Here is a 27871-nt window from a genome sequence, read left to right on the forward strand (position 1 = left end):
TAAGCCCCGCCTTAGTAATGGAGGTTGTCAATCAGCCAGCGGCCATTACTAAGGCGGTGATAATAATGTTTAAAAAGATACAAGCACATAGAAAAAATATTTTATTGAAATAAAAAAACAACCCTCATTACCATTTTATTGAGAAAAAAAAAACGCCGTTGTAATGGCAGGAAGGAGGTGAAGGGAAAGTGAGCCCTAATCTACCCACCGCCCTGTCCCTGCCTACTTGCAACGACCCGCCCTAGGCGACGGGGTACAACTGGGCGGCGGTCCCTACGCTGTCTAAGTGCACGGGAGAACAAACAGGGAACACGCAAGGGAAGGGGCAGTAGCCCACGGAACGCCGCGAGGAAACGGAGCGGTGAACGAATAGTCAGGACCAGGATGAAGTGGAGTATACCAACGTGAGCACGGAGAAGGAAGCAAGCCAGGGGCAAAGCGAAGCAGGTAAAGCGGAACTGCAGCAAGGCAGAAGCACGGCAGAAGCAGGCTGGAGCAAGCAGTAGTGGGGCCAGGAATCCAGAAGAATTACAAGCACTGAGGAAGAGAACACGGCAGGTAATAAAGGACAGGGAGCGGAGCTAACTCCGACTGACCAGGCCGCGATAGGCTCTCCCACTCCTGAGCCTGCCACCCTGGTTGGTGGGAGACGGTGTCAGTCTAACAGGTCTGGCCTCAGGTGTGGATTGATTAATCCCAGGAGTATACCTAGACGTAGTACCTGGCAGATCCCTAACAGTACTCCCCCTTTTATGAGGGGCCACCGGACCCTTACTAAGAGGACCCGGTTTAGTAGGGAAGAGAAGGTGGAACCTCCTGATCAATACCCCAGCGTGAACATCACGGGCAGGTACCCAAGTACTCTCCTCCGGCCCGTATCCTCTCCAATGGACCAGGTACTGGAGGGAGCCCTGGACCATCCTACTGTCCATAATCTTGGCCACCTCGAATTCCACCCCCTCAGGGGTGAGAACGGGAACAGGAGGTTTCCTCGAGGGGGACCAGGAAGGGGAGCAGCGTTTGAGGAGGGAGGCATGGAAGACGTCATGTATGCGAAAGGATGGGGACAGCTCCAGACGGAAGGATACAGGGTTGAGGACTTCAATGATCTTATAAGGTCCAATAAATCGGGGAGCAAACTTCCTGGACAGGACCTTAAGGCGCAAGTTCCTGGACGACAACCAGACCAAATCCCCGACGACAAACCGAGGGATAGCAGAACGTCTACTATCAGCCTGAATCTTTTGTGCGCTCTGGGACGCCTCTAGGTTCTTCTGAACCTGGGCCCAGACTGTGCACAGTTCCCGATGAACATCCTCTACCTCAGGATTATTGGAACAACCAGGGGAAACGGAGGAGAACCTTGGGTTAAACCCGAAATTACAGAAAAACGGGGAGACCCCTGACGAGTTACTGACCCGGTTATTCAGGGAAAATTCAGCAAGGGGAAGGAATGAGACCCAATCGAATTGACAGTCAGAGATGAAACACCTTAAATATTGTTCCAGGGATTGGTTAGTCCTTTCCGTTTGGCCATTAGTTTCGGGATGGAAGGCGGAGGAGAAGGACAGATCAATCTCCAACTTTTTACAAAAAGCTCTCCAAAATAAGGAAACAAATTGTACCCCTCTGTCAGAAACGATATTGACTGGGGCCCCATGGAGACGCAGGATGTGTTTCACAAACAAAGAAGCTAACGTCTTGGCGTTAGGTAGCTTCTTAAGGGGCACAAAGTGGCACATCTTGCTGAAGCGGTCTACTACCACCCACACCACCGACTTGCCCTGAGATGGGGGCAAATCGGTGATAAAATCCATGGAGATATGGGTCCAAGGTCTCTGGGGAATGGGCAAGGAACGTAGTAGGCCCGCAGGTCGGGACCTAGGGGTTTTGGACCTAGCGCAAACCTCACAAGCGGCGACGTAAGCCCTAACGTCTTTAGGCAACCCAGGCCACCAATAGTTTCTGGTAATGAGGTGTTTGGTGCCCAAGATGCCAGGATGACCAGATAGAGCGGAGTCATGGTTTTCCCTGAGTACCCTTAGCCGGTATTGCAGGGGAACAAACAGTTTGTCCCCAGGGACGTTCCCGGGAGCTGAACCCTGATCAGCCGCAATATCAGAAGCTAAATCAGAATCCGTGGCAGAAACGATTATACCAGGGGGTAAAATACAAGCAGGATCCTTCTCGGAAGGAGGATTGGCCATGAAACTACGTGACAGAGCATCAGCCTTAATATTCTTGGACCCAGCCCTATAGGTAACCAAGAAATTAAATCTGGTAAAGAATAGTGCCCACCGAGCTTGTCTAGGATTAAGCCTCTGGGCCGATTCTAGGAAAACCAGATTCTTGTGATCCGTAAGGACCGTTACCTGGTGTCTGGCCTCCTCCAGGAAGTGCCGCCACTCTTCAAAAGCCCATTTAATGGCTAGAAGTTCGCGGTTGCCAATATCATAGTTACTCTCTGTGGGCGAAAACTTCCTAGAGAAGTAAGCACAGGGGCGGAGATGGGTGAGGGAGCTGGTACCCTGGGACAAGACGGCCCCCACTCCCACCTCGGATGCGTCAACCTCCACAATAAATGGCTCCTCTTGGTTGGGCTGAATCAGCACGGGGGCCGAGATAAAGCACTTCTTGAGGGTCTCAAAGGCCTGGACAGCCTCAGGGGGCCAATGGAGGACATCAGCACCCTTGCGAGTAAGGTCCGTAAGAGGCTTAGCGACGACCGAGAAGTTGGCAATAAATCTCCTGTAATAGTTGGCGAACCCTAAAAAACACTGTAACGCCTTAAGGGAGGCAGGTTGGACCCATTCCGCCACAGCCTGAACCTTGGCAGGGTCCATGCGGAATTCATGAGGAGTGAGGATTTGCCCTAAAAATGGTATCTCCTGTAACCCAAAGACACATTTTTCAGTCTTAGTAAACAGATTATTCTCCCGAAGGACCTGGAGCACCTTCCTGACATGCTCCACGTGGGAGGACCAGTCCTTGGAAAACACCAGTATGTCATCAAGGTACACAACAAGAAAATTACCCAGGTAATCTCTCAGGATTTCATTAATAAAATTCTGGAAGACAGCAGGGGCATTACACAACCCAAAGGGCATGACCAGGTATTCGAAATGACCCTCGGGTGTGTTGAACGCCGTTTTCCACTCATCCCCCTCTTTGATGCGGATAAGGTTATATGCCCCCCGTAGATCGAACTTAGAAAACCATTGGGCTCCCTGAACCTGATTAAAAAGATCCGGAATCAAAGGAAGTGGGTACTGGTTCCTTACGGTGACCTTATTCAGGTTACGATAATCAATGCACGGCCTAAGACCACCATCCTTCTTCCCCACGAAGAAGAAGCCAGCACCTACAGGAGAAGTCGAGGGGCGAATGAAACCCTTGGCCAGGCATTCTTGGATATACATCCTCATAGCTTCACGTTCAGGACATGAAAGATTAAATATCCTACCCTTAGGAAGCTTGGCACCAGGCACCAAATCGATGGCGGAATCGTAATCTCTATGGGGGGGGCAACACCTCGGAGGCCTCCTTAGAAAACACATCGGCGAAGTCCTGAACAAACTCAGGAAGCGTGTTTACCTCCTCCCGGGGAGAAATAGAGTTAACAGAAAGACATGACATAAGACATTCATTACCCCATTTGGTAAGCTCCCCAGTATTCCAATCAAACGTGGGATTATGCAACTGCAACCAGGGAAGACCTAATACCAGATCAGACGATAATCCCTGCATCACCAGTACAGAGCACTGCTCCAAATGCATGGAGCCAACCAGGAGTTCAAAAACAGGAGTATGCTGAGTAAAATAACCATTAGCAAGGGGAGTTGAGTCGATACCTACTACAGGGATAGGATAAGGTAAATCAATAAAAGGCATCTTTAGAGACATAACAAATTCCACAGACATGATATTAGCAGATGAGCCAGAATCCACGAAAGCACTGCCCGTGGCAGACCGGCCAGCAAACGAGACCTGAAAGGGAAGCAAAATTTTATTGCGTTTCACATTAACGGGAAATACCTGTGCGCCCAAGTGACCTCCCCGATGATCACTTAGGCGCGGAAGTTTTCCGGCTTTTTATTCTTGCGCCTGGGACAGGTGTTCAGTAGATGCTTGTCGTCCCCACAGTAGAAGCAGAGACCATTCATTCTGCGAAACTCCCTACGTTGTCGAGGGGACATGGAAGCCCCGAGTTGCATAGGTACCTCCGAGTCCTCCGTGGAGGGGCGAGGGGACGGGACCTCGGGGGGGATCGCAGAAAAGTCAGAGGGGAGCACATTGAAACGTTCAAGCTGACGTTCCCTGAGACGTCGGTCAAGTCGTATTGCTAGGGCCATAACCTGGTCAAGGGAGTCAGAAGAGGGGTAGCTAACCAGCAGATCCTTCAGGGCGTCAGATAATCCTAACCTAAACTGGCACCTTAGGGCCGGATCGTTCCACCGAGAAGCTACGCGCCACTTTCTAAAATCAGAACAGTATTCCTCAACCGGTCTCCTACCCTGACGTAAGGTCACCAGCTGATTCTCGGCTAACGCAGTCCTGTCAGTCTCGTCGTAAATGAGTCCGAGGGCAGAGAAAAAACGATCAACAGAGGAAAGTTCAGGGGCGTAAGGAGCCAAGGAGAAGGCCCACTCTTGGGGCCCTTCCTGGAGTCGGGATATGATGATACCCACCCGCTGGTTCTCGGAACCTGAGGAGTGGGGTTTTAGGCGGAAATACAGTCTGCAACTCTCCCGGAAGGAGAGAAACGTCTTACGGTCCCCTGAGAACCGGTCAGGTAACTTGAGGTCGGGTTCTAGAGGTGAGGTGAGGGGTACTACTAAGGCAGCGTCACCCTGGTTGACCCTCTGGGCCAGGGCCTGGACCTGTAGGGAGAGGCCCTGCATCTGCTGGGTCAGGGTCTCAAGGGGGTCCATGATAGCATCAGCGTAGGAGAATGGTAGACTAGGTATGGGCTTGTAATTATGTAATGGCAGGAAGGAGGTGAAGGGAAAGTGAGCCCTAATCTACCCACCGCCCTGTCCCTGCCTACTTGCAACGACCCGCCCTAGGCGACGGGGTACAACTGGGCAGCGGTCCCTACGCTGTCTAGGTGCACGGGAGAACAAACAGGGAACACGCAAGGGAAGGGGCAGTAGCCCACGGAACGCCGCGAGGAAACGGAGCGGTGAACGAATAGTCAGGACCAGGATGAAGTGGAGTATACCAACGTGAGCACGGAGAAGGAAGCAAGCCAGGGGCAAAGCGAAGCAGGTAAAGCGGAACTGCAGCAAGGCAGAAGCACGGCAGAAGCAGGCTGGAGCAAGCAGCAGTGGGGCCAGGAATCCAGAAGAATTACAAGCACTGAGGAAGAGAACACGGCAGGTAATAAAGGACAGGGAGCGGAGCTAACTCCGACTGACCAGGCCGCGATAGGCTCTCCCACTCCTGAGCCTGCCACCCTGGTTGGTGGGAGACGGTGTCAGTCTAACAGGTCTGGCCTCAGGTGTGGATTGATTAATCCCAGGAGTATACCTAGACGTAGTACCTGGCAGATCCCTAACAGCCGTCATTGAAGCCCTCGAATCCGAAGTCCAACAACCGAACCTGTAAAAAAAACAGAAACACACAAAAATAATCAGTAACACATAAAGAAGCAAAATTATTATTCTTACCTATCCTGGGTCCAGCGCTGGAGCCGCAATGTCAGCGAGCTGGGCCCTGTATCTAATCCTATCATGTGTGATACAGTCTGCTGAGCTGTGTATCTAATCCAATCATGAGTGATACTGTCTGCTGGGCCCTATATCTAATCCGATCATGTGTGGTACTGTCTGCTGAGCCACTGTATCTAATCCTGTCATGTGTGGTACTGTCTGCTGAGCCACTGTATCTAATCCTATCATGTGTGATACTGTCTGCTGGGCCACTGTATCTAATCCTATCATGTGTGGTACTGTCTGCTGAGCCACTGTATCTAATCCTATCATGTGTGATACTGTCTGCTGGGCCACTGTATCTAATCCTATCATGTGTGATACTGCCTTCTGAGCCACTGTATCTAATCCTATCATGTGTGATACTGTCTGCTCAGCCACTGTATCTAATCCTATCCATAGTTTATAGGGTCGTAGTGCTATAGATATGCTATGCTGTCTCATATACACACTTTTTTTTGGGGCGGACACATATGTATTGGGGCTATTTCCCGGACATTTTAAGCCCTGAGGGTATGTTCACACGGCAGCGTCTGTTACGGCTGAAATTACGGTGCTGTTTTCAGGAGAAAACAGCTCCGTAATTTCAGCCATAAAGGCATGTGCAGGCGTCTTTCGCTGCGTCCATTACGGACGTAATTGGAGCTGTTTTTCCATGGAGTCCATGGAAAACGACTCCATTTATGTCTGAAGAAGTAACAGGTACTTTTTTGACGCGGGCGTCTTTTTTACGCGCCGCCTTTTGACAGCGTAAAAAAAATGACCGTCGGCACAGAACATCGTAAGACCCATTCAAATGAAAGGGGAGATGTTTGCCGACGCTTTTGAGCCGCATTTTCGGACGTAATTCAATGCTAAAACGCCCGAATTACGTCCTTAAATAGTGTGTGTGAACCCAGCCTTAGTGACGCCCCGGCTGCTAGTGCGCTTTGTTGGGTCACGTAGGAGACCCAGCGATGCAGCTGAAAGCGGACCGTCGGCCATGAGAAGTTTGCGGGGGGGGGGGGGGCCAAGTAAGAATTCTTGCATCGGGGCCCATGAGCCTCTAGCTACGCCCCTGATAGTATCGATCTCACACGTTTAACCCCTCAGATGCGGTGCTCAATAGCGAGCACCGCATCTGAGTGGTTTTGGAGAGAGGGAGGGAGCTCCCTCTCTCCCCCACCGACACCCGGCGATACGATCGCCGAGTGTCTGTGTCTGCGATGGCAGCCGGGGGCCTAATAAAGGCCCCCAGGTCTGCCTGTAGTGTATGCCTGCTAGGTCATGCCGCAGATGCCTGTCCGTTTTAAACGGACAGGCATAATACACTGCAATACAAAAGTATTGCAGTGTATTATAAATGCGATCGCAGAATCGCATATTATAGTCCCCTAATGGGACTAGTAAAAAAGTTTAAAAAAAGTTTAATAAAGTTAATTTAAAAAAAAATGTGAAAAAAATGAAAAACCCAGCTTTTCCCCTTACACAATGCTTTACTATTAAAAAAACAAAATAAAGTTAAAAAGTTACACATATTTGGTATCGCCGCGTCCGTAACGACCCCGACTATAAATCTATTACATTATTTAACCCGCACGGTGAACGCCGTAAAAAAATTGCTGTTTTCTGTGAATACTGACTTTAAAAAAATGTGATAAAAAGTGATCAAAAAGTCGCATCTACTCCAAAATGGTACCAATAAAAACTACAAGTTTTCCCGCAAAAAAAAAGTCCTCATACAACCGCATCGGCGAAAAAATAAAAACGTTACGGCTTTTCAAATATGGAGACACAAAAACAAATAATTTAGAAAAAAAAACGTTTTTACTGTGTAAAAGTAGTAAAACATACAAAAACTATACAAATTTGGTATCGTTGCAATCGTAACAACCCGCTGAATAAAGTTATTGCGTTATTTATACCACACGGTAAACGGCGTAGATTTAGGACTCAAAAAAGTGTGGCGAAATTTCAGATTTTTTTCTATTCCCCCCCAAAAAAAAGTTAATAAAAGTTAATCAATAAATAATATGTACCTAAAAATGGTGCTATTAAAAAATACAACTTGTCCCGCAAAAACCAAGACCTTATACAGCTGTCGACGCAAAAATGAAAGGGTTATAGCTCTTGGAATGCGACGATTGAAAAACTTAAAAAATTGCTTGGTCATTAAGGTCCAAAATAGGCTGGTCATTAAGGGGTTAAGGTATGTTTTATGCGAGCCGGTAGTGGTGCCACAGAAAGCCACACTACTAATGCAATTATTTAAAAAAAAACACATGCAGCTTCTGCCGTGGTAATAAAATGTTTCTAGAACAAATAAAGTAGAGCAATATATCCCCATTTACGTTCACATATAATGAAAGTTGTGCACCGAACCACAAAAACTCATATTCATTTGACCCCTTAGCGATATTCGCATCAAAATATAATAGAATAGAAAATAAACAATAGAAAATAAACATAATTGGTATCACCGCATCCATAAAAGTCAGAACTATTAAAATATATTTCGATATTGACGCAGGGTGAACACTAGGAAAAAAATTCACAATGCCAGCACTGCTGTTTTTTTGGTCACAAAGCTCGAAAATATTGAATAAAAAGTGATCAAAAAGTCGTATGGATCCCAAAAATATATAACCTGTCTTTACCTACAACTCGTCTGCTACAATTGCCCTATATTGTAGGCCAAAGATACAGGTTTGAAAAACTACGGCCAAGGATAAAAAGAGTAATAAATAGGAAGAAATACAAATGACTAGTTATGACACATATGCTAAGAACGACAGATCCCATCTATGAGGAGACACATAATTCAATGCATTTCTTACAATTACCGCACACCAAAAAGAACACCACCTGGAGGCGGGAAATAAGTCAATATCGTTACATTTACTAGTCGGTACATCGCGGGGACTTCCTCACCTCCATATCGTCTGCTGCTGTCACCTTTCAGGTGGGAAACCGTACATCGGAGAACGCAGTGGTCTATTTTACTTATGTAAAGTAAACGACCGTTACGCTTAACCCCTTCGCGCACCCAGACGTGTCCTTATGTGCAGGTGCCGGAGTTGATGCTTGGAGAACGCTCACGCGCTGAGCGCATTCCAAATGCTGCTGGTGTCGGCTGTATTTTACAGCGGACACCCGGGACTAACAGCCAGGAGCAGCGATCGCGCTGTTCCTGGCTGTTTAACCCCTCAAATGCTGCGGTCAATGGCGACCGCAGCATCTGAGGCGTTGAAAAGAGGGGGCGGCCCCCTCCGACAGCTCATCGCCCCCCCGCAGTGAGATTGGGGGTGACGACGGTTGTTATGGTAGCCCAAGGGCCTAATCAAGGCCCCCATGACTGCCTTCACTCTGCCTCTGTTAATCCCTGCCTGTAGCAGGGTTTAATTCCTTCCCGACCGCCCACCGTCTTTTGACGGCAGGCGGTGCAGGTCCCCAGTCTACAGCGACGTCTTTTGGCATCGCTGTAGAAGAGGCTGCTGAGCGCTTGTGTGAGAGCTCATCCTCTAAGCAGGAGCTGTAATTTACAGCTCCTGATCTTAGAGCGGCCTGCTGAATATAGCTGGGGTTGGAAAACATTCAGAACCCAGCAGTTTAACCCTTTGATAGCCGCGGTCCGTGACCGTGGCATGATCAAAGGGAATTCCCCTCTTTGATCGCATCGCCGGGTCTCTGCTAATGCGATCAAAGATTGGGGAATCCCTCTGCAGTCAGCCATGGGGACCTACAAAGGACCCCAGGGCTGTCTGTTCAGTTTTCCTGCTGTTAGGGCACACCATGTGCTTCCCTAACAGCAGCCTGTGTGTCAAAGTGACACAGTGTAATGTATTAGCTTAAAAGAGCATGCTCATACATTATAAGTAAAAAATAAAGTTATAAATAAAGCTATCCCTTAATGGGATAGCGAGATCACGCTGTGCTGTGTGATTAAATCCCCAAGAAACATTACCGAAGTGTCGGGAGTGTGAATAGACATCGCGTCCTGGCTGTAGGTGATGTCTATTCACTCACAAGACATTTCGGTAAACTTAATGTTGCTGTGCTGCGAGTATTGCTAAAAATGAATGGAGAGAATATATGACGCTGATTGGTCAGTGTCATACACTTCTCTTTATAACGCTCAGTTGGTAAAAAAGTAAAAACACGCCCAGTTGTCTATTAAGAAACTAATTAGCATAAATCTAAAATTGTTCATAACTTGCTCAAAAATGATACTTTTTCAAAATAAAAACCACTGTTGTTATCTACATTACAGCGCCGATCACATTATGTAGGAGATAGGGCACTTATAATCTGGTGAAAGAGCCTCTTTAAGGTCTGTTTAGGCCTGATGATTAAGGGGTTAAAGAGGCTCTGTCACCAGATTATAAGTGCCCTATCTTCTACATAATATGATCGGCGCTGTAATGTAGGTTACAGCAGTGGTTTTTATTTCGAAAAACAATCATTTTTGACGGCGTTATGACCTATATTAGCTTTTACTTTTTGACCAAGTGGGCGTTGTGGAGAGACCAATCAGCGCTATACACTTCTCTCCATTCATTTACACAGCACACAGTGATCTTACTAGATCACTATGTGCAGCCACATAAACACACATTAACGTTACTCAAGTGTCCTGAGAGTTAATAGACATCACTTCCAGCCAGGACGTGATGTCTATTCAGAATCCTGACACTTCGCTAACATTTGTGTGTGATTTATAGCACATCACATCGAGATCACTCTGGGCTGTCATATACAGCGTAATCTCGCGAAATTACGCTTGAGGTGCTGTAAATCACACACAAACGTTAGTGAAGTGTCAGGATTCTGAATAGACATCACGTCCTGGCTGGAAGTGATGCCTATTAACTCTCAGGACCAGGGGTGAACCTAGCCCCTCTGCTGCCTGAGGCGAACCAAATCTATCCGAGTTTTCTCATTACTAGCTTTACATAACAAACACGCAATATATATATATTTTTAAATAGGAAAACATTTGTTGTTTATTTGCTGAAGTGCTGTTTGAGGTATAGAAAAGATTTAAAGAACTCTTCTTACTGTATTACTTTAGTTTCATAGATCAACAACGCAGCATTAACATTGAAAATGGTTTAACACATCTTCTATGCCCCCTTTTTATTACCTAATTGACTTATGATTTTTAACTGAGTCCAGTGGCCCGGCGTGGACGGCATGATGCAGTGACGTCATCGTGCCGGGCAGTTGAAGTCATCAGCGTGCTCCCGATCTCTTGCAGGCCTTAGGCCTAAACCAGGCTGTGGCCTACAAGAGCAAACGGCGGAGCAGGGAGCCAATGGCCAGAGGTTGGCTGGCAAATTTTAGTCTGGGGGCCAAGCACACAGCACTGGCCCAAGAGTAGTGGCCCATTCTGGGGGCACTGGGCAATTGGCGAGTTTGCCCCCCTAACACCGCTGCAGAAGAACTCCGCTACCTGTCAACGGAAAAATCATCCGCCAGGAGGAAAAATGTTTCTTAATGGCGGAGTACAAGACAGCCTCACCTCGGAATTAGACTATCTTGTACTCCGCCATGGGGAAACATTTTTCCCTCTGGCGGATGACTTTTCAATTGATAGGTAGCAGAGTTACATGAAGGGGAATTATTTTTTCTTGACCTCTAGTTTCTATTGTGGCAAATGTAATTTTTTAAAATTTTTATACTGCTAATGTAATGGATTTGCCTGACACAGCTTCTTTGTCGACGCCCGTGGTTAATCAGCCTGCATCTGTGCCTAGGTCTGTTAGAGTGACTCGATCTGCTACCACTCAGGCTGGGAGGCTGAGGAGTGGGAGATATGAAAAAAGGAGGGGAAAAGGGATAGAGGGGAAAGTAGTATGATCGTGTTGAATTGAAAAATAATAAATACTTTATTAATAAATGGTTAAAAATGGCAATGTTAGATGTTGAATTGACAGTGACAATGACCCCTCACTTGATACTGTAGACAAATTAATGTCTTAAGTGAACATACTCTGTTGTGAATTAAATTTACTGGTCTTCAACTTGTATGGGACAATTAGCCTCAATCTGGGAGTTATATATGTTTGATACACAACAGTTAGCCTGCACGAATCAGATTTGAAACAGAGGATGTTGTAAACTTCCTCTGAAAAATCAATGACTTAAAATCAGTCAGAATAACGTGTCTCACATGCTGGGCTAAGAATATACCCTTCTCATTAATATGCCCATGATCAGGTTATAATCGAAACCCTGCAGTGAAGGATCCTACTGAAGTTACATTCACTGCATGTAACAGAGGAGATTTACAGCCTGTGAGCCGGGATCAGCTGTTTGGAAGTTTGTCAGCACGTCCAGCACAGCTCAACATAGTTCCTTATTGATAACTATAATGCTAATAAATTCTGCTGTTAGTGGATTGCAGAGGCACCAATACCCTGCAGAAAGGATCCTGCTAAAGTGACAATCACTGGGTTTAAAGAGGCTCTGTCACCAGATTTTGCAACCCCTATCTGCTATTGCAGCAGATAGGTGCTGCAATGTAGATTACAGTAACGTTTTTATTTTTAAAAAACGAGCATTTTTGGCCAAGTTATGACCATTTTTGTAGTTATGCAAATGAGGCTTGCAAAAGTCCAAGTGGGTGTGTTTAAAAGTAAAAGTCCAAGTGGGCGTGTATTATGTGCGTACATCGGGGCGTGTTTAATACTTTTACTAGTTGGGCGTTCTGATGAGAAGTATCATCCACATCTCTTCAGAACGCCCAGCTTCTGGCAGTGCAGACACAGCCGTGTTCTCGAGAGATCACGCTGTGTCGTCACTCACAGGTCCTGCATCGTGTCAGACGAGCGAGGACACATCGGCACCAGAGGCTTCAGTTGATTCTGCAGCAGCATCGGCGTTAGCAGGTAAGTCGATGTAGCTACTTACCTGCAAACGCTGATGCTGCTGCAGAATCAACTGTAGCCTCTGGTGCCGATGTGGCCGACACGATGCAGGACCTGGGGCAGGAAGTGAGTGACGTCACAGCGTGATCTCTCGAGAACACGCTGTGTGTCTGCACTGCCAGAAGCTGGGCGTTGTGAAAAGAAGTGGATGATGCTGATTCGTCAGCATCATACACTCCCATTCCTAACGCCCAGCTAGTAAAAGAAGTAAAAACGCCCCGATGTACACACATAATACACGCCCAGTTGTACTTTTACTGTAAACACGTCCAGTTGTACTTTTGCAAGCCTCATTTGCATAAATACAAAAATGGTCATAACTTGGCCAAAAATGCACGTTTTTTAAAAATAAAAACGTTACTCTTATCTACATCGCAGCGCCGATCTGCTGCAATAGCAGATAGGGGTTGCAAAATCTGGTGACAGAGCCTCTTTAAGATTCCTTCATCGGGTTGTAAAGTGAGTCCAGCAATGGAAGAACCTATTGTGGCAACAGTCTCAGCGAGTCTAGCAATTTGCACGGAGACAGAGACGGCATGCACTGTACACTGCCGTGCGTGGTCTGAAGGATTGCAGGAGATAGACAGGAGAACAGCTGTTTGGGTTCTTGTCAGCACATCCAATACAGCTCAGCACGGTCCCTTCATTTGTAGTAACTCACTGAGCGCACATGCAGTGTGCAGGCTCAGCGCTAGAGGCGGATGAAAGTCCCTAATCCCGACAGATATTCTGCCACAATTGGAGGTTGAGAGCTGATACCTCGGTGAACTGAGTATGTATATGGACAAGTAACATTGCTTGTGATTAAAACACCCGAGGAGTGGGAGAACCTATCACAGCCTGGCCAGACGGAGCTAGCTCCCGCCCTCTGTCTGTTTATACCTTCATTTCCTGCTCCTCCTTTGCCTGTGATTCTGTCTGGTTTCCTGGCTCTGCTGCTCCTGCTAATATTATTGACCTCTGCTTCTTATTGACCCTGGCTTTACTGACTACTCTCCTGCTCTGCGTTTGGTACCTCGTACACTCCTGGTTTGACTCGGCTCGTTCACTACTCTTGTTGCTCACGGTGTTGCCGTGGGCAACTGCCCCATTTCCCTTAGCTTCTGTGTACCCTTGTCTGTTGGTCTGTCGGGCACTTATTGAGCGTAGGGACCGTCGCCCAGCTGTACGCCGTCGCCTAGGATGGGCCGTGCAAGTAGGCAGGGACTGAGTGGCGGGTAGATTAGGGCTCACCTGTCTGTCTCTTTACCCCGTCATTACAGCTAACTTTGTTTTTGGTAGGTTCCGCTGGACCGCTTGGACTACTTCGTAGATTCATTGGACTACTTAGATAATCTACTTTTTTTTTCAAAAATTAAATGGTGAAAGAGTTGCATGGGGGAGTTTTGATTTCAATAAAAAAAAAATAATTCTTATGTCTGTTTTCTTTAATACTTTATTATGGCCTAAGTAATGACTGCTGTCTGATTGACAGCGTTTAAATACTATGGCTGGGGCTTAGCATTAGCCAGTAACAAGGCTATAACTAACCCCTATTATTGCCCCGGTTCCCACTGCCGCCAGGGATATACCGGGAGCCGAGTACGATCCAGTACCTGACCATCTGAAAGACATTCAGGTAGCGGGGCGGCCGCAGGCTGGTATTATCGGGCTGGGAAGGGCCAAAAAAAGTCGACCTTCCCACCCTGGTGATGCTAGGCTGCAGCTGCTTTATTGTATCTGGCTAGTTATGAAAAATAGGGGGAACCCCACGTCATTTTTAAAAAATAAATAATTGAATAAAAATTACGTGAGATCCCCTCCATTTTTCATAACCAGCCAGATACAATAAAGCAGCAGCAGCCTAGCATTACCAGGGTGGGAAGGGCCATGGTTTTTGGCCCTTCCTAGCCTGATAGTACTAGCCTGCGGCCACTCCAGTACCCTTTACTTCAGATGGTCGTGTACTTGATCGTACCCAGCTCTTCCTGGTACTCCTGGTAGTGGTGGGTACCGGGGTAATAATAGGGGGTTCATGCTAGCCTTTTTACTGGCTAACACTAAGCCCCTTCTTAGTAATGGATGCTCTCAGTCAGACAGCGACCATTACTTAGGCGGTTAGGCGGTAATGAAGTATTCAAAAACAGAGATATAAAAAAAAAATGTTTTATTGAAATAACTCTTCCACACAATCCACTTTAACCATTTTATTGAAAAAAAGCTTAAATCAGCTAAGTAGTCCAACGAATCTACGACGTAGACCAAATGTTCCAGCGGAACCTGCAAAACAAAAATTAGCAGTATGAAAAATAAAAATAAAGATGGCTGCCCCCACAAACGTACAAATATATGAATAAATAGTTAATTTAGGGAACATATTAAAATAATTAGAAAATATAGGCCCATAAAGTAAAACTTCAATAAACTATCAAATAAAAAAACCTTTCACCTGCCCATACGTGTGCAGAATGTAATGGGCCGGGCTGCACAAACCCTGGGGCACTTTACATTTTTTTCCTAGCCTCCTGGCGCCCGATATTTAAATAACCCCCTGAACTGTCAATGGGGCGGTAATTGGCAAGGGGACGTGTAGCATCGCTGTGCCACTGTGCCAGCTACGGAGAGTGTCACAGCAAGAGCTGGAGAGAGGAGAGCGTGTGCGCGCAGCTCCGCCGCCACTACGGAACAGAAGAGGAGAAGACGAGTGTGAATTCTTCTTCTGTTCCATGGCATCGGAGCTGTGCATGCATGCACGCTCTCGCTCTTTAGCTCTCGCCAGACAAGGACGACAAGACTGATCTCTCGCGAGAGAGCTGAAGAGTGAGAGTGTGCGCACGCACACGCTCTCCAGCTCCTGCTGTTGACACTGTCCGTTGCGGATTGGACGGTGTCACATCGATGTTACACGCCCCCTTGCGAATTACCGCCCCATTGACAGTTCAGGGGGTTATTTACATATGGGACGCCAAATATTATGGCACCGATATCTAAATAACGAAGGAGGCGAGGAAAAAAATGTAAAGTGCCCCAGAGTTTGTGCAGCCCTGACCATTACATGCTGCACTCAGCTGCACATGTATGTGCAGGTGAAAGATTCTCTTTAAAGTGTAACAACAATATTAAAAAACTTTTGACATGTCAGAAGTTTTGATCAGTGGGGTCTGAGCACTGAGACCCCCACTAGTCGCTAAAACGAAGCAGCAGAAGTGCTCGGGTGAGCGGACTCAATAGAAAGTCTATGAGTCCGTACCGCTCACTTGGCCGCAAGTCGATCATAAATGAAGCGGCACAGCACTCACCCGAGCACTTCTGCTGCTTCGTTTTAGCGATCGGTGGGGCTCTCAGTGCTCAGTCCCCCACCGATGAAAACTTCTGATATGTCAGTATGACATGATAAAAGTTTAGCTACAGTTTAATGGCTATGTACACCTTTAAAAACATATTTTTATATATATATATATATATATATATATATATATATATATATATATATATATATATATATATATGAAGATATCCATCAATGTGATTGGTGCAAGTTTTAATTACTTTTTATTGAAAATTATTTTTACTTTTTGAGATACAGCTGCTTTGTATCCTGTATAAAGAGCAGCTGTATCTAGTGCTGAGACCTGAATCCATTAGGTCACCTATTATCGATCACATCTAAGTTATGAACTTAGGTGTGATCGGTAACAGCTCGATCCTGCCCCTACTAATTTAAAAGGTGTCGGCCGACGCTGGGGCGCCGGGAGTATACTGCAAGGGGGGGTGGTCTGGGCGTTTTACTGATAGCAGAGGGCTCTATAGGGGGGAATAATCCCCCACCCATAGAGCCCTCACTAGTTACTATACTGAAAGGTTAGGGTGGTCTGAGCATCCAACTGACTGCTCTAAAGGGGGGGGCAGAATACTGCCACCTATAGAGCGCTCTGCAGTAAGTCAGACGCTCAGATTTTGGCTAGGTGGCGCCGCCTGAGGCCTCATGGCAGGTGTGGCACTGCTCAGGACACTTGAGTAACGTTAGTGTGTGTGTATGTGGCTGCACATAGTGATCTAGTAAGATCACTGTGTGCTGTGTAAATGAATGGAGAGAAGTTTATGAAGCTGATTGGCCAGCGTCATACACTTCTCTCCACAACGCCCACTTGGTCAAAAAGTAAAACACGCCCAGTTGGGCATTAAGAAAGTCATTAGCATAAAGCTAAAATAGGTCATAACTCCGTCAAAAATTATCGTTTTTCTAAATAAAAAACACTGCTATAATCTACATTTCAGCGCCGATCATATTATGTAGAAGATAGGGCATTTATAATGTGGTGACAGAGCCTCTTTAACAGATGCCTGTAAGGGTATGTTCACATGGCCTATTTTCGGGCCGAAAAACATCCGAAAACTCGAAACAGAACGCCTCCAAACTGCTGATTGATTTCAATAAGAAAAACGGCGGTCTGTTCCGATGGGGCGTTTTTTTTAAAAAAAACGGCAACGAAAAAGAATTGCAGGTGACTGCTTGGGAATTTTTTGGAGCCGTTTTTCATAGACTCTATTGAAAACAGCTCCAAAAACGACCATAAAAAAACGCAGCGAAAAACGCGAGTGTCTTAAAAAACGTCTGCAAATCAGGAGCTGTTTTCCCTTTAAAACAGTTCTGTATTTTCAGACGTTTTTGAGTTTGCGTGTGAACATATCCTAAAAATGACGAAATAAATACGTTTGTGTCTAACTATCGCTGGTTCAAGTACCCTAGGCGGGCTAATAAAGTGTGTAAAAAAAATAAGTGAAAAAAAATAAAAAGTTAAAAAAAAAAACTTTACCCATTTTCCCCCTAAAGTAATGTAAAAAATAAAAGAAGTAAACAAAATTGGTATCGCTGCGTCCCTAAAATTCTGAACTATTGCAATATAGCGTTATTTAATGCGCACGGTGAACGCTGTAAAAAAAAAAAGTAAAATGCCAAAATTGCTGTTTTTTGGTCAATGAACTTTTAAAAATTTTTTTTTTATAAAAAGTGATTCAAAAGTTCCATGTATCAATATGTCAATTTGGTATTACCATAATCGTATTGAGCCACAGAATAAAGATAAGTTGTCATTTTTACCGCACGGTGAAAGCCGTAAAAGGAATCACAGTTTTTTTCCAACTTCAGTCCGCAAATAATTTTTTTTCAGTTTCCCAGTACATCATATGAAACTATACATGGTACCAATAAAAACTACGACTCCTCTCGCAAAAAATAAGCACTCACACCACTCTATTCACGGAAAAATAAAAAAGTTATGGCTTTTGGAATGCGGGGAGTGAAAAATTAAAATCAAAAAATGGCTTTGTCCCGAAGGGGTTAAAGACTCGTCGCTCTAGTCTGCCTAAGCAACTGTTTCCCAACCATAGGCGAATGCAGTATTTTTAAAGGATGGTTTCCAAGCTCATACTTTTCAAACTGTTATTTTCACTACGCTCCTCATACCCCTTGTAGATCTTGCCTCAAACAGCCCCCTTTAGACAGTGCCACACACACCACCTGTAAATAGTGTCACACACCCTGCAAATAGCGCCACAGCCCCCTGTAAATAGTCAAATACACCACCCCCTGTAGATAGCACCACACAGCCCGCTGTAGATAGTGCCACACACACCCTGTATATAGTGCCACACACCTCCAGTAGATAGTGCTAAACACCCCCTCTGTAGAAAGTGTCACACACATCTGATGTAGATAGTGCCACACACCCCCTGTAGATAGCGCCACACACCCCTGTTGATAGCGCCACACACCCTTTTTAGATAGTGCCACACTCCCCCCTTGTAGATAGTGCCACACACACTTCCCCCTTTGTAGATAGTGCCACACTCCCCCATGTAGATAGTGCCCGGGTGCCCCCCCCCAAACAAATAAAAAAACATATACTCACCTAGCCCCGTTCCCTTGAAGAATGGAGCTCCCGAGTCCTGCAGCCTATGAGGCACTGAGACGGGATCCTTGCGTGGCTGGTGCGATCCAGTGACGTGATTGCGCCAGTATGCGCAGGGATCCTGTCACAGCATCTTATATGGTGCAGGCTTAATGTAGCCTGTATTATAGACCTAGAAACGGAGTCCGACACACCAAGGTTTGATTAAAAATGACAAGTTTTATTAGAACAGATAACAAAAACACTTAAAAGTTAAAGATGATGGCCACAGTATGAAAGGGATGCCAGACAGTGATATAAGCAATGTTAGAGTTATAATGCATTAAATAACAAAGTGACAAGGGAAAGGAATGGACAATTCCTAATTCATAAATAAATGAATAAATGAATAAATAAATAAATAAATAAATGTGAGTGTAACTGTAGTGCACAAAGTCCTGCACCCAATATAATGGGTGAAGATCACACCAAGCGGTGATATTGATCACAGCCAGATGCAGGAGTTTGAAAAGAGCACCAGTCCACTCACACATATATAGCCATAAAAAGGTACATGCATGGAAGAAACAGCTGAGATAAAGCAAAACGTCTTACCCATGTCACAATCAACACTGTCTGGCATCAACCCCTAATGTAGCCTGTAGCCTAGTGAATGGGAGAGCAGGGAGCTAGCTCCCTGCTCCGCCATAGTATTTAATTGTATCTGCGTCCTGAGCACTGGCGTAGCTATAGGGGTCGCAGCGGTCGCAATTGCGACCGGGCCCCGAAGCCAGGGGGCCCACAGCCCCCCGCACCACATCAATAAAAAGTTACTATAGTAACTCGGACCACGGGCCCCTGTTACTATAGTAACAGACTGTACTTACCTTCCTGGTTCCGGATCGCAGCGGAGGTCCTGACGTCAAGCGCTGTGCATGACGTCACAGCACTATGCGCCGCGCACAACATCGAGAGGACAGAACTTCCGCCGCGGCTGAAGAGGAAGGTAAGATTAGTATCCCTGACTGGCGGGGTCCGACTGGCGGGGTTTGGAAGGGGCCGCAGCACTCGTACGAGAGCTGCTTCCCCTTCATTCCGGTCACACTGTGAATCGGTGTTGGCGATTCACAGTGTGAGCGACTAGTGAAATGAAGGGAATCAGCTCTCGTACGAGTGCTGCGGCCCCTTCAAAACAGCTGATTGGCAGGTCCCGGGAGACGGACCCCGACACATCAGCTATTGATGGCCTATCCTGAGGATAGGCCATCAATGTTTAGGGACTGCACAACCCCTTTAAGCATATGATGTAGCAGGCTTAGAGGGCCCATTAGACAGGATCACAGATTGTGTGATCCTGTCTGCTGGGCCCTGTATCTAAGCCAATCACATGGTAGGCTTAGATACATGGCCCATGTGTGATCCTGTCTGATGGGCCCTGTATATAAGCCTACCACACTGTAGGTTTAGATACAGGGCCCCAGCACACAGTAATCTTATACTGTATAAGATTACTGTCTGCTGGACCCTGTATCTAAGCCTACCTTGTGTTAGGCTTAGATACAGGGTCCCACAGACAGTATCACACATGGGCCCTGTATCTAAGCCGAACACATGTGTTACTAATGTTTTTGGCCTTCCCCAGCCTAATACTACCAGCCTGCGGCCGCCCCGATGCCTGACCGTCACTACAGATGGACGGGTACTGGTTCGTACCCGGCTCTTCCCAGTACCCCTGGTGGCGGTGGGTACCGGGATAATAATGGGGGTTAGTGTTCGCCTCTGCACCTGCTAACATTAAGCCCCACCTTAGTAATGGAGGTTGTCAATCAGCAAGCGGCCATTACTAAGGTGGTGATAATAAAGTTTAAAAATATACAAGCACATAGAAAAAATATTTTATTGAAATAAAAAAACACAACCCTCATTTACCATTTTATTGAGAATAAAAAAACGCCGTCATTGAAGTCCTCGTATCCGAAGTCCAACAACCGAACCTGTAAAAAAACACAAGCACACAAAAATAATCAGTAACACATAAAGAAGCAAAATTATTATTCTTACCTTTCCTGGGTCCAGCGCTGGAGCCGCAATGTCAGCGAGCTCAGTCCTGTATCTAATCCAATCATGTGTGATACTGTCTGCTGAGCCAATGTATCTAATCCTATCCATAGTTTATAGGGTCGTAGTGCTATAGATATGCTATGCTGTCTCCTATACACACATTTTTTTTTTGGGCGGACACATATGTATTGGGGCTATTTCCCCTGACATTTTAAGTCCTTAGTGACGCCCCTGGCTGCTAGTGCTGCATTGTTGGGTCACTTAGGAGACCCAGCGATGCAGCTGAAAGCTGCGGACCGTCGGCCATGAGAAGTTTGCGGGAGCGGGCCCAATAAGAACTTTTGCATCGGGGCCCATGAGCCTTTAGCTACGCCCCTGGTCCTGACGACACAGATACAATTGGATATAAGGGAGCAGTTTTTCCGGGACAAGTGCGGGGCAGGAATTTGCCAGGATTGTCTCTGTAAGATCGGGACAGTCCCAGCAAATTCGGGACTGTTGGCAACTAAGCATTTAGGCTATACCTTTGATATATACGTCTTACGAGACCATAGAGCTCTTTTGAGATGCCATCAATTGTATAGTCGAGTATGCTTTTCAATACAACTGCATACCACAAAAAAACAAAAACATATAGTGCATAGCTCCCAACCGTCCCGGATCCGGCAGGACAGTCCCGGTTTCTCACCGCTGTCCCGCCGTCCCGGGCGGTCTGAAAAATGTCCCGCTGGGCGCTGCAGCTGTATCAAAACAGCTGATCGCTTCTAACAGGTGCCCTGCATGCTGGGCGACTGCAGCAGCGATTAGCGATCAGCGTCAGGAGGCAGGGAGTCTTGCAGCAGCGTTCTGACTGGTATCGATGCCGGCCTGAGAGTGGACCAGTCCAGTCACCTGACCTGTCATCTGACTTCATCGGTCAGGTGACTGGACTGGTCCACTCCCAGGCCGGCATCGACACCAGTCAGAACGCTGCTGCCAGACCTCCTGCCTTCTCCTAACGGTGAGTGACGTGAATGCAGAGCGGAGAGTGGAAGCAGTAGGGTACCTCTACTACTCTCCGTTCTGGCAGCATTGTGGCACAAAGTATAAGGGGGAGGCATTATGTGTGTGGCACTATGCATGTTGTGTGGCACTATGTACAAGGGGGAGGGGAGTTGTGTGGCTCAAAGTATAAGGGGAAAGGGGGTTGTGTGGCCCAAAGTATAAGGGGGAGGGGGGTTGTGTGGCACTATGTACAAGGGGAGGGGAGTTGTGTGGCACAAAGTATAAGGGGGAGGGGGGTTGTGTGGCACTATGTACAAGGGGGAGGGGGTTATGTGGCACTTTGTACAAGTGGGGAGGGGGATTGTGTGGCACTATGTACAAGGGGGGAGGGGAGTTGTGTGGCACTATGTACAAGGGGGAGGGGGTTGTGTGGCACTATGTACAAGGGGAGGAGGGGGGTTGTGTGGCACTATGTATAAGAGGGAAGGGGGTTGTGTGGCACTATGTACAAGGGGGGTTGTGTGGCACTATGTACAAGGGGGGTTGTGTCTCGCTTTGTACAAAGGGGAGGGGGTTGTGTGGCACTATGTACAAGAGGGGCGCTGTGCGTGGCGCTATGTACAATAGGGGGCTGTGTGGTAATATCTACAGAGGGGCTGTGCGTGGCCCTATCTACAGGGGGGCTGTGCGTGGTGCTATCTACAGAGAGCAGTGTGTGGTAATATCTACAGGGGGGCTGTGTGTGACACTATCTACAGGGGGCTGTGTGTGACACTATCTACAGGGGCTGTGTGTGACACTATCTATAGGGGGACTGTGTCTGACACTATCTACAGGGGGGCTGTGTGGTAATATCTACAGGGGGGCTGTGCGTGGCCTTATCTACAGGGGCCTGTGTGTGGCGCTATCAACAGGGGGCTGTGTCTAAATGGGGCTGTGTGTGGCACTATCTACAGGGGGCTGTGTGGGACATTATCTACAGGGGGCTGTGTGTGACACTATCTACAGGGGGGCTGTGTGTGACACTATCTATAGGGGGCTGTGTGTGACTATCTACAGGGCTGTGTGACACTATCTACAAGGGCTGTGTGTGGCGCTATCTACAGGGGGCTGTGTCTACAGGGGGCAGTGTGTGACACTATCAACAGGGGGGCTGTGTGTGGAGCGATCTACAGGGGCTGTGTGTGAAGGGTTCTATAGGGGGGCTGTGTCTGGCGCTATCTACAGGGGGCTGTGTCTACAGGGGGCAGTGTGTGACACTATCAACAGGGGGGGCTGTGTGTGGAGCGATCTACAGGGGCTGTGTGTGGAGGGTTCTATAGGGGGGCTGTGTCCGGCGCTATCTACAGGGGGCTGTGTCTACAGGGGGCAGTGTGTGACACTATCTACAGCGGGGGCTGTGTGTGGAGCGATCTACAGGGGGGGCTGTGTGTGGAGCGATCTACAGGGGCTGTGTGTGGAGGGTTCTATAGGGGGGCTGTGTCTGGCACTATCTACACACAGCCCCCCCCCCCCTTGTAAATATTGCTAACTTTATTTTATTTTTTTGCAGGTTCCACTGGACTGTTTGGACTACGTCACAGATTTGTTGGACTACTGTGATGATCTACGTTGTGTTTTTTTTAAATATAATGCTTAGCGAGGATTGTGTGGGGGAGTTCTTAGTTCACTAAAAAATAATTTTCTTATGTCTCTATGTTTTTTTTAATACTTTAATAGCGCCTTGGTAATGACAGATGTCTGACCGCGTCCATTACTAAGGTGAGGCTTAGGTTTAGCCAGTAAAAAGGCTGCAACTAACCCCCATTATTACCCCTGTACCTAGCGCCACCAGGGTTGCTGTTAGGAGCGGGTATGATCCAGTACCTGACCATCTGTAGTGATGGGCAGGCACTGGGGCGGCCGCAGGCTGGTATTATGAGGCTAGAAAGGGCCAAAAACCGTGGCTCCTACCACCCTGGTAATGCTAGGCTGCTGCCAGTATGTTGGATCTGGCTGGTTATGAAAAATGGGGGGGAAATCACGTTGCTTTAAAAAAAAACAAAAAAAAAACAACATTGTGTCCCGTCCTGTCCCCCCCCCCCCCCCCCATTTTCATAACTAGCCAGATGCAACACAGCAGCAGCCCGGCCTTACCAGGGTGGGAAGGGTCACTGTTTCTGGCCTCTCCCAGCCTAATAATAACAGCCTGCGGCCACCCCAGTGCCCGCACGTCACTACAGACAGTCGGGTACTGGATCGCACCCGGCTCTTCCCAGCACCACTGGTGGTGCTGGGTACCGGGGTGATAATGGGGGGTTAGTTGCAGCCTTTTTACCGGCTAACATTAAGCCCCACCTTAGTAATAGATGCGGTCAGACAATGGTTATTACCAAGGCCATAATAAAGTATTAAAAAAAACACAGAGACATAAGAAATATTTTTTATGGAAATAAGAACACCCCCACACAACCCTCTTTCACCATTTTATTTAAACAAAAAAACGTAGATCGCAATAATCCAACGAATCTACGACGTCGTCCAAACAGTCCAGCAAAACAAAAAAAATAAAGTTATCAATATGAAGAATAAAAAAAACTTCTCACCTCCAGCGACTTCTGTCTTTCCTGCGCTACAATAGAAACTAGACATCAATGAAAAATAATTCCCCTTCATGTAACTCTGCTACCTGTCAACTGAAAAGTCATCCACCACAGGGAAAAATGTTTCCCCACCATGTCTGATTCCCAGGTGTTTCTTTGTGGTTCTCCGCCATGGGGAAACATTTTTCCCTCCGGTGGATGATTTTTTCCCATGACCGGTAGCAGAGTTACACAACTGGAAAAAAAAAATCCCCATCATGTAACTCTGCTACCTGTTAATTGAAAAGTCATCAACCACAGGGTCTCCCTCTTGATTTTCATTGTTCTCAGCCTTTTGGTTTGTCCTGCCGCTGCTGCCGCCGTGATGAGCAAATGTTATACCCAAGATGGGAAAAGTAACACAAAGACGACATAACCGGATCCATAATATCTGTGATATCCAGACAGTCTAGAGATCCGCAGTGATAATGTGCGCGTGTTATTTGCAGAAGGATCTGGCCGTGATTTGATGTGTTGAGGCGCGATATTGGGCGTGGTTAGGGGGTGTGGCTTAAAATGTCCCTCTTTTCCGAATTCAAAAGTTGGGAGGTATGTATAGTGCGCGGCATACTGTTTAACAATAGGTGTTAATGGCAGACAGGGTATATACAGCTGCTTCTGTGTGGGGCGTACGATTAGTGACACTGTTCAAACGTCTATGAGAAACGCATGGCCCAATGCAGTGTGAACAGAACCTTATCTTACATCCACACCTTTAGGGCATATTTAGACGAACGTGTAATACGTCCGTGCAACGCTCGTGATTTTCAGGTGCCTCGCACAGACCTATGTTAGTCAATGGGGCCGTTCAGACAGTCCGTGATTTTCACGCAGCGTATGTCCTCTGTGTAAAACTCACGACATGTCCTATATTTGTGCGTTTTTCGCGCATCACGAACCCATTGAAGTCAATGGGTGTGTGAAAATCACGCGCAGCACGCGGAAGCACTTCCGTGCGCGCAACAGCAGTAAAACGTATGAATGAAAACAGAAAAGCACCACGTGCTTTTCTGTTTACAAACATACAGTGTCATAATGATGGCGGCTGCGCGAAAAGCACGCAGCCACGGATCATATGCTGCTGACACACGGAGCTGTTAAGTACCTTTTGCGCACACGCTCGTGTGAATCCGGCCTTAGTCTGTGAACGTCACAATTATTTTAAGTCCTATCCCTTATTTTTCATAGATTTCCCCAGACTTTATATTTACAACCCAGCTGTTTGGATGCGTGGCTGTGATGTTATAAACGGGTGTTAGAATGAAGGGGTTTAAATAGTGAGACTTTCAATACAGCTATAAATACAAAAAAAATAGTGCTTCACCGCTGTACACACGCCTAAATAATACATTGTGGTAATAGCACGGTAGAAATACACCGCCATCTTGTGGACTCTGCTTCCATAGATGGCAACGTATCATGCCACACTATTTAGCGCCATCATCTGGTCAACAATATGCACTGTCGAGCAACGTAGACAATCGTACTTCACACAAGCTCGTTTCCTGTGTTGATAAGGTAAATGACGCTAAGTGCCGGTTTCATTGAGCACAAAAACTACATCTCCCGTGATGCTCTTGGTTGACAAAGGAAGTAGCAAGAATAATGGTTAAAGTAATGGGCGTGGCATAACGTTTCCCGCGTAGTTTGTGTTGCTGCTGTCAGAGTCGGAAGATCTGGGCTCTTTTTTTTGTGTTGCAGCATGGACATGTCAGTGTATGACCCGGCCAGTCTGCCGGACCTGCTGCCGCTCTACTACAGGAGGCTCTTCCCCTTCTACCAGTACTACAGATGGCTCAACTACGGGGGTGGTGAGAGCTCCATTATATTATATGATAAGCGATGTTTCATTGTTCTTCCCAATTCCTTAGATTCACTACATCATGTGTTGATATTCCTATTACAATCCCCCTACCTATCATCTAATATGGGTGATCTTAGCCCTTTATCTGTGCTTACTAAGGTTTCCATCTCCTCTGTGCCTATGGCCAGCTTAAAGGGTATGCTCACATTTTGAACAAATTTATTTTTATTGCTCCAATGCCTCTGAAATGTAATATAAGGTAATTGCAAATAGTCTTGTTTTTAATAAAAATGACCACGGTTTACAGCGCCTATGCAGACCTATGTGTCTCCATGGCCAGACTACAAACGAATCCTGAGTTAAAGAGGATCTGTTTCTCTCTTCACTTGTCTATTAATAATTGTATCTGACATCCTATGAATATGACATAATTGTTTGAGATGGGAAACAGTCGCTAGGCAACTCTCCCTCCTGACTCCCCGATATACGCTTGGATCACCAGGCGCCTATATGGCAACATTCATTTGTGAGAGCAAAGGATTGGGAATGTTTAAATCCAACATGCTTGACCTTTCATCCCGGGTGGCAGACGTGAGGCGTTTGTCTGGATTGCACCTATACGCATTACACTGCGCTATTCTTAAAGAGAACCTTTCGCTACCCCAGACCTGTGCAGCTGAGTGCACCATGTTATGGGCGCTGCTGAGCAGACCCCGGTGCAATTAAAACTACTTGTCTGGCCGCCTCTGGTTTTGAGATATCGGTGCCGTTATATTTGGTGCCTGATATGTAAATTACCCCCTGAACTGTCAGTGGGGCGTTTTTTTTCCATGGAAAGGGCAGGGGGACGTGATACTTAGCGCTATGACACTTGCCAATCAGCCATGGACCGTGTCAGAGCAGCTTCTGCGGTTTGATCTCTCGCTCGTCATAACTGTCTGTCAGGAACTGGAGAGCGGAGGAGAGTGTGGGCGCGCACGCACAGCTCAGACGCTGCTGCCACCACGGAACAGAAGAGAAGTAGAATGAATTTTTCTTCTCCTGTTCCGTAGCGGCGGTGTCTGAGCTGTGCGCGTGAACGCGCTCCTTCTTCTCTTTCCCATTCGTCAGACAGTGTTGACAAGACTGATCTCACGAGAGAGATCACACAGCACAAGCTGTTGTAAAACTGTCCATGGCTGATTGGACAGAGTCATAGCGCTAAGTATCACGTCTCCCTGCCCTTTCCATGAAAGATAAAATAAAAAATAATGAAAAAATTGTTTTCTGTGAATCCTGCCTTAAAAAAATGTGATAAAAAGCGATCAAAAAGTCGCATCTACTCCAAAATGGAACCAATAAAAACTACAAGTCGTCCCGCATAAAAAGCCCTCATACAGCTGCATCGGCGGAACAATAAAACCGTTATGGCTCTTCAAATATGGAGACACAAAAACAAATAATTTTGGAAAAAGTTTTTTTACTGTGTAAAAGTAGTAAAACATACAATTTATACAGCTTTTGTATCGCCACAATCGTAACAACCCGCTGAATAAAGTTATTGTGTTATTTATACCACACGGTAAACGCCATAGATTTGGGTGAAATTTCAGTATTTTTTCTATTCCCCCCCCCCCACAAAAAAAAAAGTTAATAAAAGTTAATCAATAAATTATTTATATATACCCCAAAATGGTGCTATTAAAAAAAAATACAACTTGTCCCGCAAAAAACAAGACCTTATACAGCTATGTCGACGCAAAAATAAAAAAATTATAGATCTTGGAATGAGACGATGGAAAAACGTAAAAAATGGCTTGGTCATTAAAGTTTAAAATAGGCTGGTCACTAAGGGGTTAATATCAAAAACACTAGTGCCTGACGGTACCCCTAGCTCCTAGCACAAGTGTCAACACAAAGCAGAGCTGAAGGT

At 46.5% G+C, this 27871-nt stretch overlaps 2 protein-coding genes across 5 annotated transcripts in view; both read left to right on the plus strand.

Annotated features, from left to right (window-relative positions):
- Positions 1 to 27871, plus strand: part of NACA (nascent polypeptide associated complex subunit alpha) — a 495234-nt gene that overhangs the window by 324364 nt on the left and 142999 nt on the right. The gene's annotated exons all lie outside the window — the stretch shown is intronic.
- The window catches only part of PRIM1 (DNA primase subunit 1), a 34209-nt gene continuing 32106 nt past the window's right edge, over positions 25769 to 27871 (plus strand). The window contains exon 1 of the mRNA XM_075852025.1: positions 25769 to 25966. Coding sequence (XP_075708140.1) covers positions 25858 to 25966 — 109 coding nt within the window. The 5' untranslated portion in view covers positions 25769 to 25857. The remainder of the gene's footprint in view (positions 25967 to 27871) is intronic.

The sequence above is a fragment of the Rhinoderma darwinii genome, chromosome 2, assembly GCF_050947455.1.
Source record: "Rhinoderma darwinii isolate aRhiDar2 chromosome 2, aRhiDar2.hap1, whole genome shotgun sequence".
NCBI lineage: Eukaryota > Metazoa > Chordata > Amphibia > Anura > Rhinodermatidae > Rhinoderma > Rhinoderma darwinii.